Here is an 11,920-nt window from a genome sequence, read left to right as displayed (position 1 = left end):
TGTCACGTTAACCCTTTGATACACAAGCTATGCAAACCCCTTCTAATTCACAACGTGGGTCAAAAATGACCAGTATTCATTTCCTGTGTTATTTCATGCATGGTTGGATGTTTCTTTGCTTTATTCTTTCATAGCTTCTTCTTCCTTCTTCATTTAGGAGAAGGCTCCTTTGATGACATAGAGGACTAATTTTCTATGTCATCAAAGGAGCCTTCTTCATGCAGCAGAGCTGGTTCCAAGACTCACCCCCATCTCCAGCTTGATCCTGTAGAACAAAGTCTAGGACCTAGACTCTAGGTCCTCAGCCTCAGAGATTTCAAAACAAAAACAGTATCGATCGCAAAGGCTAAAGATAAATCCGACTGGTCCAGACTGCCATGTGGCCTGCTCAAGCAGCAGCCTACCTCCTCATAAGTCCTATCTGTGAAATAAAGACACCGTGAGAATCCCAAGACTTTGCCGAACACACAGATATCTTTTTATTGGTTAGAGTTAAGAAATGGGACCGTGGGAGCGAGTTAGAAAGGTTTGACTGATTTGCTTCTTCCAGAAATTTTCTCTCAAAATTAACATTAGACCCAATGGAGAGAGGCAACGGAGAACTAAAGTTAAAAAAATGGATACAGCCAAAAGTTGAGCTCTGGTAGATTTCATAGTGACATTTCTGCGAAGCTAATGTGTTTTCCTACGTTTCGATCTAAAAATCATGTATGACAACCTCCATTAGTGGTTTTGAGAGCAGCACACAGAAAGTAGCTGAAAATCTGTCCTGCTCCACTCTCGCTCTAAATGGGACTCTCTCTCCCATTCCCATTGACTCCCATTCATTCCCCCCCGCTGTTTTGGATGATTTTAGAGCGAAACCGTTTGGCGAATGTCTTAGAAAAGGGAGAGCACACCATTCCCGACCGAGCCGCACGTGTTGATGTATTTTTTGTGAATGTATGACGACAGAGGCAAACAATAAGTATGCAGAATAGTAATATATGGCCAATGCATTGCATGCATAGGCTCACATGATAAGGATTTGTGACGATCAACGTTAATTGAGTGTACTGAATGTGATTCATTCTGCAAAGTGACTGAGCCGGACTTTTGAGGTCGTGCATAGGGTTAAAACTCAGCTTTATTGTTTGCCAATATTCCTCTGGAATCGTGTGTGTGTGTGTGTGTGTGTGTGTGTGTGTGTGTGTGTGTGTGTGTGTGTGTGAGTGAGTGAGTGAGTGAGTGAGGTGAGTGAGTGTGAGTGTGTGTGTGTGTGAGTGAGTGTGTGTGAGTGAGTGAGTGAGTGAGTGAGTGAGTGAGTGTGTGTGTGTGTGTGTGTGTGTGTGTGTGTGTGTGTGTGTGTGTGTGTGTGTGTGTGTGTGTGTGTGTTTCAAATCTGTGGACGAACACGAGGTTGTGAGTCTGTCGGGTTCAGAGGTTGATGAGGACGTTTTCTTCTTATTCTGTGAAACTCAACTTGTTTGTGTTTGAAGATTCCGATCAAACGACTCAGACCCTGACCCAAGATCAGTTTGAAAAGTTTTCACAGTTTCTGTTCTCGTTGCTGTTCATGTGTTCGTCAGCAGGATCACAAAAATGACCGAACAGATTTTTCACACACTTTGCTCTTGCACTTCACTGTTGTGCAGTAAATGTCTGTTTTGATAAAAGACAAACTGAAACAAAACCATCGTCTGAAATCAAACTCATTTTGATTTGGCTTCACAGACCTGGGGTCTCATTTATCACACATTGCGTAGGATTCATACTAAAAGTGTACGTACGCCCAAAAGCCGGAAAGGGCGTACGCCAAAGGAAATTCCGATTTATAAAACCGTGCGCACGCACACCTGAACGCAATGTTCGCTTTATAAATCACAGTCCACCTGGAAACGTTCGTACGTGGATCTGCCTCCAAATCCGCCCTCCACACGCCCACTTCACACCATAAATGGTCAATGCAAAGCACGGCATGAATATTAAATTATGCTGCTGACCAATGGGTTTCCACCGTGAGTCCTGACGGAGTCACGGCATCAAGCGATGAGAAGAGGAAGTGAAACTTTCTGACACTGACATCGAGGTGTTTGTTAGTGAGGTGGGGGTGAAGAGCGATTCATGGGACAGCAGTGATGTCACTAATAAAGAAAATACACTGATACTCTGCTGCTGTTAACGCACTGAGTGAGAGTGAAGACGATAGAAAGAACGGAGCCTGAGGTAAAAAAAAGATCACAGATCACAGATCAATAGAATCTATATCAGCTGATCAGACATCGCTGAACCCTCGTTTCCTCCTCATCCTTCCATTCGCATGCACACATCACGCAGCATCACGCACCAGTGTCACGGCAGTATTTATTTATTCAGAGCATCGGACTGATTCCCTCACATCAGTGGATCCTCACCTCCTCTGGGATATTATTTGGAAAGTGTCGCTCTGTGCGCCTGACGGCTCAGTCCCGTTCACTGCAGAGATCTGATGATACACGCGCAGTGTTAGAAGATATTATTAAAACCTATTAATGACTCGGCTCTGTAACTCCGCTGTTAAATGGAATCTGAACGTAATTTGCTGTAAATTGATTTATATATGTTTTAATTAAAAGGTTCGTGTGGAACAGAAATGTCGCGCGATCAAAACTAAGCTGTTGGTTTTAATGTAAATGATGAAGTGGATCAATAATCTGCTTCAGTTCACCACCTCACGTCTGCGTCGCCACTTTCCCGTCTCCAAAACGTTCGTATGCATGGGTCAGAGTTTGCGTGGAAATACGCAAATTTTCCCGTCAAGTTTGTTTTTATAAATCCCAACGTTTGCGTGAGAAGTGGCGTACGCACGTTTCAGGCCCCGTTTTGTGCGTACGCCACGGTGATAAATGAGACCCCAGAGCCGTCCACATACTTTGGCACAGTTGCATTACGTCTGTAGTTTGAATCCCGTTGCTCTGCAGTTTATTGATGATGTCTTTTCTCCTGTCCAGTTTCATGAGGTCGTCTGAGGCATCTTCATCGCTTCGTCATCATCACTGATGCTTCCTGTTTCCTGCTGAACATTCAGCGTCACTTCCCCTTCCTCTAAACTCCGCCCCCACTCCCCACCTGACATGAATCCATTCACAGATTCAAAACCAGGTTCAGGCCCCGCCCCCTGCAATGATTCCCATAGTCCATCTCTCTCCAGTCCACCGGTCCCTCAGGTCATCCCGACGAATCACAGCTCTCCTCCCTGTGATGCCTCATCAGACCAAGATGGAGGTCAAGACGTGGTCCGATCTCCAGTCTCACCGCTTCCATCCTTCGCAGGCCTCGGGCTGACACCAGACACGCCCCCTCCAGTCTCTGTTCCAAACCCTTACCGTGCCCCCATCCCCCGCCTCGACTCCTGCCAGGTCTCCATCATCATCCCGTCCCCGGTCCTCCGCCTTTCTCCTCTCCCGCCTCAGTGCCCCGAGGACTCCCCAGACCTGGAGTGCGCCATCTGCCTCAGCGACTTCAACAACATCTTCCGCTGTCCCAAGATGCTTCACTGCAAGCATACCTTCTGCTTGGAGTGCCTGGCACGCATTAACATCAATTCGTCCGAGCCCAACGCCATCCAGTGCCCGCTGTGCCGCAGACTCACGTCCCTGCCCAACCTTGGCCTGCCCAGACTGCCCACGGACTCAGACGTCCTGTCGTACCTGCCGAGCGCCATGCAGAGGGTCTACAGCATCCGCTTCCTCCGCAATAAAGGGAAGCTGAAGGTCAAAAGGTCAGGCTGTTAGAATCGTCTGTCTGGAGTCAGGATTCTAAACAAATGAAAGATCTTTAGTTTCTATGTCTGACACGAATTAGAAACGTAAATCTTTTAACGCTGTCTTTGTCTCTAAGGTCGTCAGAAAGTCACCAGCGGTGGGGTCAAGGGTCGTCAAGGGATGCAAACCGCACTCTGAATGTGGGCCTTCCCATCTCGTCTGTCGAGGGCCACCGCCGGCTGGGTGCGGTGGGCAGAGCTCGGCCACAATATTGCTTCCTGACGTGCGTGCTTACGACGATGGTGGTGCTGATCGCCGTCATCCTCTTCCTTTTACCCCTCCTCCTTGTCCCCTTCCTCCTTAGCAGATGGGACATGGACCAAACAAAAAACTCAAAGTAGACGTTAAATAAATGTTTGCAAAGATGTTTCTGTCATTTCAGGTCGTTCTTATCTCACTGATGTTTGTTCAAGTGTTTCTGATCCGTTTGGTTTGAATCAGTTATTTGACGATAGGAAAACAGGCAGAGACGTGATGATTGACAGCTGAGACTGACTAAGGATTGGTCGAGGATGTGCATGGGCGGGACCTCAATAACGAGGCTTCACTCCACGATCACTACTGCACAGACTCTGACTGCAGATGATGTCATCACCAAAAGATGGCAGCGTTCGTATACGATATTTTCATAAACTTTAATTTTGGACAAAATTAGAAGGTGAAGATGTGTCGACCATCTTTGTAAACAGTTCTGTTTACGTCCACACTAACACACCTGAAAACACATGTCACATGACCAATCACCTTCACTGGTCATGTGATGTAAACAGGAAGTAGATGTCTCCTCTGCAGCTGGTTGCTTAGTAACAGAAACTCCTCTGAAGGAGGAACAGTGATGGTGAAGAGTCAGAGCAGGGATTTCTTTTCTCTGAGCGACGACGAGGTGGAACTGTTACCGACAGGAAGTGTTAGCGACGCTTTGTGTTCACCGCTGGTAGTCGAGTCATGTGACTGATGAGAACCAATCAGGAAGAGAACGTGTCATCGTTTACTAAAGTCTCAGTTTCTGTTCAGACTGAAACACAAACCCAGAGTTTTCAAACTAGAACTCCACCAGGCGTAACCGTAGCTACAGTGATAAGTTTCAAAACAAAACTGTGTCAGTGTGGGCGGAGCTACTACAACTACAACGTGTTCATGGTGACACACAGTGTGACAGTGAAGTGTGTGAGTGTCTTTGGAAATAATGCAGGACCACACACGCTAACTTTAATTATTTATTTGATGATATATAATACTTTTTTCTTCCTCCAGTTTCAGCAGCAGTGGAATCTGATGTTTTGACTTGAGATATTTTAGGTGCAGCATCTCTCTCACAATCCAGTTTGATTGAAAAGATAAAATTACATTGATATATTTTTACTGTCAGAGTGTAAAAATAGACGAGCACATGAAAAACATTTGAACAGAAACAAAGAACAACTTTCAACACACAAAGTGGAGAATGTTTTTGCATCAGTACATGTTCATCTGTCTAACGCAGCCTGAACAGTTTACTGTCATGAAACCCCTGTAGTGAGATCAGGACCCTTGGAACGGTTACCAGCCTAGCTATTTTGTAACGGCCTATTTCAGCCTAGCACTTCCAAGGTCCTTAGTGTCCGTAGCCCTATCGTCGATCGCACAGTGTACAAAGTCACACTCTGCCAAGGCCAATAGCACCATTGGCCTTGGTACTATTTTGTATCAAGAGCAGGAGGGGCAGCAGCGGGTCATTGCCTATGCAAGTAGGGGCCTGTCACCGAGCCTCGCTACCCAGCGCACAAGTTAGAATTCCTGGCACTCAAGTGGTCGGTGACAGAGAAGTTTAGTGACTATCTGTATGGCAACCATTTCACTGTAGTCACTGAAAGTAATCCTCTAACTTACTTACTGATATCTGCAAAACTTGATGCAACCAGTTATAGATGGCTTGCAGCTTTGTCCACCTTCACTTTCAATCTTCTGTATCGCCCTGGGAAGCAAAACGCAGATGCAGATGCATCGTCCCGCAGATCTCATGGACCTCTTGTTGATGACCAAACATCACAAAAAGAGCGAGAACGCATCTATCAGTTTGCAAAGGCTCATCTTTCTGATCCTGGGAACATTGATGCAGCGGATCATGATGTGGTGCAAGCCATTTGTGAGAAACAACTTGTCTATAGTGTTGCTTTTGTTGAGGCTCTTGCTATGTCCCCTGGAGCTGTGCCTGACAGCTATGGAGAAGAGGATAAACTTGGAGGATTGCCAGTAATTCCTTATCTAACCGAGGCAGGAGTTGATGGTTAATCAGCGGGCTGACCAATATCTCAAGTATGTGATACTTCAAATCGAACAGGGATTGAGCCCACCTCCCACTTTGAGGCATGAGCTTCCAGATCTTCCACTCCTGCTTCGAGAGCTAAGTCGCTTAGAACTCCTTGACAACATCTTGTACAGAAAGCGCCAAGTAGGGTCTCAAACATTGCACCAGCTTGTGTTGCCAGTTGAGCTCCGGGAGACCGTCTTGACCAGCCTGCATGACCACATGGGTCACATGGGGATTGACCGCACGTTGAATCTTGTGCATACTCGGTTTTACTGGCCAAGAATGGCTTTGGATGTAGAGAGGAAAGTAAAGACTTGTGGCAGGTGTGTTCGCAGAAAGGCCTTGCCTGAGAAAGCGGCACCCTTAGTCAATATTAACACCACACGACCCCTTGAGTTAGTCTGTATGGATTTTTTCTCGCTTGAACCAGACAAAAGTGGGACCAAAGACATCCTTGTGATCGCAGATCACTTTACCAAGTTTGCGGTTGCTATTCCAACGCCGAACCAGAAGGCCCGCACGGTTGCGAAATGTCTTTGGGACAATCTCATTGTGCATTACGGGTTCCCTGAGAGGCTACACAGCGATCAGGGACCAGACTTTGAATCACGCACTATAAAGGAGCTCTGTCAGATGGCTAACATACATAAGGTGAGGACTACTCCATACCATCCCCGGGGTAATCCTGTGGAGCGATTTAATCGCACCTTGTTGGATATGTTGGGCACTCTTCAAGAACAGGAGAAATCTCACTGGCGTGATTTTGTAAAACCTTTGGTACACGCCTACAATTGCACCAAGAATGAGGTGACAGGATTCACGCCCTTATGAGCTAATGTTTGGGCGTCAGCCCCGCTTGCCGGTTGACTTGGCATTTGGGTTGCCTGTGAAAGGGGGGCAACACACATCACACTCCCAATATGTGCAAAACCTCAAGTCCCATCTTGAAGAGAGCTACAAGCTAGCCACGGGTAATGCTGCCAAGGTAGCAGAAAAGAATAAAACCAGATTTGACAAACGTGTAACTGCTTCAGATTTGGAAGCTGGTGATCGAGTGCTAGTCAGGAATGTTCATGTTCGAGGAAAGCATAAGATTATGGACAAGTGGGAGTAAACTGTCTATGTAGTAGTAAAAAGGGCTGGAACCCTCCCAGTGTACACCATCAGACCTGAAAACAGGGACGGCCCACTCAGAACCCTACATAGGGACCTATTACTCCCTTGTGGCTACCTCTTTCCCGAAACAAGTAAGAGCCTGTTAAGCAGTCCCAAAGATGCAGACCAGCAACACGTCTTAATCCTGCTGCAGATGTAGAACAGTTCTCAGAAGAGGACAAGGATGGAATGTGCTGGTTCAGTGAATTCCCCAGTGCCGAAATCTCCAGGTTTTCCGCAGTCCAGTTCCAGTGCAATTGGGTCCGGTTATGTCTGAGGTGCAAGATACACCCCATGCTGAGCCTCTAGAGTACTGTCTTCCTGTTGAGACTCCTGTGACTGCCCAAGATACTGAGCCCATTTCAGAGACTGCCCATTTGAATGACTTACCTGGTGTTGTTCCAAGCCCAGAGACCCTTGCATCGTCTAACGATTATTTCCCTGACAATGAACACTTACTTCTTGACGGAACCCCACCAGTAGAACTATTGACTGAAAGGGTGGTGTCTCTGAGTGACTGCCATGACTTAAGTACTGAGAGTCCTCCAGTTATTACTAACTTGTCTGACACTATTGGGGGGAAGGGCCAGGCTGAGACTGAAGTGCAGCCGTTCAGGTGTACTGGTGAAGTGCAGCCGCTCAGGTGTACTGGTGAAGTGCAGCCGCTCAGGTGTACTGGTGAAGTGCAGCCACTCAGGTGTACTGGTGAAGTGCAGCCGCTCAGGTGTACTGGTGAAGTGCAGCCGCTCAGGTGTACTGGTGAAGTGCAGCCGCTCAGGTGTACTGGTGAAGTGCAGCCGCTCAGGTGTACTGGTGAAGTGCAGCCGCTCAGGTGTACTGGTGAAGTGCAGCCGCTCAGGTGTACTGGTGAAGTGCAGCCGCTCAGGTGTACTGGTGAAGTGCAGCCGCTCAGGTGTACTGGTGAAGTGCAGCCGCTCAGGTGTACTGGTGAAGTGCAGCCGCTCAGGTGTACTGGTGAAGTGCAGCCGTTCAGGTGTACTGGTGAAGTGCAGCCGCTCAGGTGTACTGGTGAAGTGCAGCCGCTCAGGTGTATTGGTGAAGTGCAGCCGCTCAGGTGTATTGGTGAAGTGCAGCCGCTCAGGTGTATTGGTGAAGTGCAGCCGCCAGGTGTATTGGTGAGTGCAGCCGCTCAGGTGTACTGGTGAAGCAGCGCTCAGGTGTACTGGTGAAGTGCAGCCGTTCAGGTGTACTGGTGAAGTGCAGCCGCTCAGGTGTACTGGTGAAGTGCAGCCGCTCAAGTGTATGAGTGCAGCCGCTCAGGTGTATTGGTGATGGCATGCCCGCTAGCTAAAAAAACGAAGACACGGGCATTTCAGCCCTCATGGGCAGAAGACTATGGCTTTGTTTTTCATAAGGACCGTGCTGTGTGCACGTTATGTTTTGAAAATGTTGTGTGACGATCGTCCAGTGTTCAGCGCCACTATGAGACAAAGCACGAAAGAAGTTTCAAAGATCAGGGAGACAAGGGAGAATCAATCAAACAGTGTACAGGTATGAGAAGCAAACTGTCTCAAAGTCTTTGTAGCAAGCTTTTGCAATTCTGAATATGAGTGTGGTTGGTGGGGTTAATGACAAACTTATTATTGCAATCATAATGAGATAAATATGTTTCTTTAAAGTGTTAAATATGGATGGAATAAAATGACATGTCTGTTGGAAATATTAATGTGGTTCAGTAATAAAACTTAATATAAAAAAATGTTGATATGGCACACTAATTCACAAGAACATTTTACATTGGCACTTATTGTCAAAAAGGTTGCCGACCCCTGTGCTAGGCTAACGGTTATAATGTAAAATTCCACTGTCATTCGCTAATAGCGTTAGCATGTGAGATCTGGGGAAATAGTTGTGAGCGAACCGCGATTCTGTCGCCTCGGATCTTTTTATGTTAATTGTCTATTGTTATATGTGAATATCAAAAGCTACATTGCTAGCTATGTTGTTTATAGAGGTTATTAGAGCAGGTTTAAAGCACTGCTTCATGTTCATTTACTCTTGTCCAATAGCTGTGGAGTTTCTACTCATTGAGCTTCAGTATTAGCATGTAGCCATTATGTGCCTTACATAAAAAACTGATAATATGTGTATGAATGTATGTCTTAAGTCAATGTGATTCTGTTTTCATATTAATACTTGAACTTTATAGTATTCTAATTTAATTTAGCATTGAGGTTGATCTAAAAGAATTGTAGTTGTATTGATATGTGAGTATTGATATGTGAGCAATTGTTTATGTTAGCAGATATGGTCAAGATATTACTGTGTGTGGATGACATTCCATATATACGTGTGACCTGTCTATAGGTCAGGGTTTTTTTGGTGAAGAAAAGAATTCTCCGGTGCCAGAGAGGACATCGAAGAAACAAGATTCCAGTTAACTGGATGGCGAGCCAACCTAAAGATCTTTCAGAGGAAATTTGACTTCCACGTTCTTCACTCCACGGTGCGGTAGGACAGACCCTGTACACAGACGGATTGGGCCCCAACGAACAAGCCACAAACTTGACATGTAAGACTGGACTTACGGACTTTGAATTGACTTTTATGTACACACTTTTTTTATTTTATTTATTTCTGTTTATTATTTGGGGGAAATTGATGCTGTATTCTATTGTTAAACAAACTTGAACTGCAGTTTGTATTTAAATACAAGTTCATTTAAAGAAATCCTGTTGTGTAATTCTCATTATTGATTCTCAAGTCCAGGGCTCCTACTTACCTAGAATCTCCTATCCTGGTCCACATTAACACTCATTCTAGTGTAACCAAGGGTTACACGTGGATACTCACCCTTCAGACAGACGTCTCTGGCGTAGACAAGCGTGGGTCCCAAAGAGGCAACTGGCTAGAAAGCTTTGTGACTGTTACACAATGGGTAACAGCAAATCTATTAAGAAATTTGTCCTGTGCTAACAAACTCTTAAGTCGAGTCCTATCGCTTCAGTCCTTATTGGAGCACTTTGTAAAGTGATTTCAAGTTAAAAATAAAGTCAGTTCCTCGGTGAGGTTCTGATTGTGAACTCTCTAAGTCTCGTAAGATACGAAAGCATATGAGATGCACCAAGTGTGTGCTGAAAATATCACAGTGGTTATATTCTGTCTGTTGCTGGATGTCACAACCTAATATGGTCTAATGACTTTCTCAATGCTTATAATATAAAACTTTATTACAGGCTCTAGACCCAATAGCAAGACATACACCATAAAGAAAAAAGAAAATAGATACATAAACACATACAAACATACTCTTATTCATGAGAGTCTTAAACGGCACCCATACCAATGTTTCCACAGATATGATTGATATCTGACCGAGCTGCACCTGGGGCTTGTGAGCATCATTATAATACAGTTTTGTGACTCATCAAGTCGAGACATAAACTTAAACATCAGGTTCCTCAAGAGAGCCTGTAAAGTGCTTAGCCCTGAGTCACAAAAGAGCTTACTAGCACTGCTACACCTGGGCTTTTTCAGCAGTATCCTCAGACAGTCATTGTATGCTACCTGAAGTTTGCGCAGGGTCTCCTTTTTGTAGCTGCCCCATAATGGGGCTGCATACATGGGGTGCAGTAAGCACAAACAAGCTCACTTTCACATCATCAGAACAGTAGTGGAATTTCCTGACTGAACATGTTTGCTTGGACATACAACATTCGTCTCTGCCTGTACATGTCAGCATCATCTTCCATCTTGTCAGTGATGATGTGCCCAATCACAACGTATGCAAGATGGAATGCTTATAATGTATACAGGATGTAATGTTTATACAACGTATGCAGAATGTAAGATAGTGTGCATAACAAAAGGTCAAAAGCTATACTATGGTTAACACAGGATGTAAGATAGCGTGCAAAGCAAGAGGCCAGGACATATTTTGTAGTTTCACACCTAGCTCAGCCATTTATGCCACACCCCAGAGTTTTGCTGGGTTTCACTCTAGTACCAGAAATTCCTGTTTTGTCTGACAGGAAAAAAAACCTAACCCAGAATGAAACAAAGCCTGAAGTGAGTCATTCCTTCAACTTCAACAAGAATGAGGAAAGAAATGAGCCGATCCAAACAGCCAGCAAAACAACAAACTAAAATAGTATCGATCGCAAAGGCTAAAGATAAATCCGACTGGCTACTGGCTTGTATGGCTGTCTACAGACTGCCATGTGGCCGCTCAGTAGTCATCCTCAATACCTCTTCGCCGTCTAAAAACGTGCTGCTACTTGAATCGCAGCATCGAAGACATCAAAGGAATCTGTCCTGGCTAAACACGCTGGAAAAGAGAAAGCTACACCCTAGCAAAGCCCTTGAACAACGTGCGATTATTCAAAAACTATAATTCCTATTTGTGAAATAAAAACACTGTGAGCATCCCAAGACTTTGCCGAACACACAGATATATTTTGTATTGGTTAGAGTTAATTAATGGGACCGTGGGAGCAAGTTAGAAAATTGACTTTCGGGCTCCTTCCAGAAATTTCCTCTCAAAATTAACATGAGACCCAATGGACATTTCTGTGACGTGTTTTCCTACGTTTTGATCTAAAAATCATGTATGAAAACCTCCATTTGTGGCTTTGAGAGCAGCTTAGTCACAGATGTTCAGGTGAAAATCTGTCCTGCTCCACGCTCACTCTAAATGGGCGAGAGACCTTGACTCCCATTCATTTATTTTGGG

The 11,920-nt window shown here is 45.2% G+C and overlaps 1 protein-coding gene across 1 annotated transcript; it reads left to right on the top strand.

Moving 5' to 3' along the window:
• The first annotated feature begins 3,092 nt into the window (after nt 1–3,092).
• LOC124852394 (RING finger protein 208-like) lies at nt 3,093–4,271 on the top strand. Its single transcript, XM_047341294.1, has 3 exons — nt 3,093–3,739; nt 3,859–3,970; nt 4,224–4,271. Exons 1-3 carry the CDS (start codon nt 3,093–3,095, stop codon nt 4,269–4,271), a joined length of 807 nt encoding a protein of 268 aa, XP_047197250.1.
• Nucleotides 4,272–11,920: the final 7,649 nt, after the last annotated feature.

This window comes from Hippoglossus stenolepis, chromosome 9 (assembly GCF_022539355.2).
Source record: "Hippoglossus stenolepis isolate QCI-W04-F060 chromosome 9, HSTE1.2, whole genome shotgun sequence".
NCBI classification, from domain to species: Eukaryota; Metazoa; Chordata; class Actinopteri; order Pleuronectiformes; family Pleuronectidae; genus Hippoglossus; species Hippoglossus stenolepis.
The sequence above is the reverse complement of the archived record's forward strand: the minus strand, read 5'-3'. Positions and strand labels throughout refer to the sequence as shown.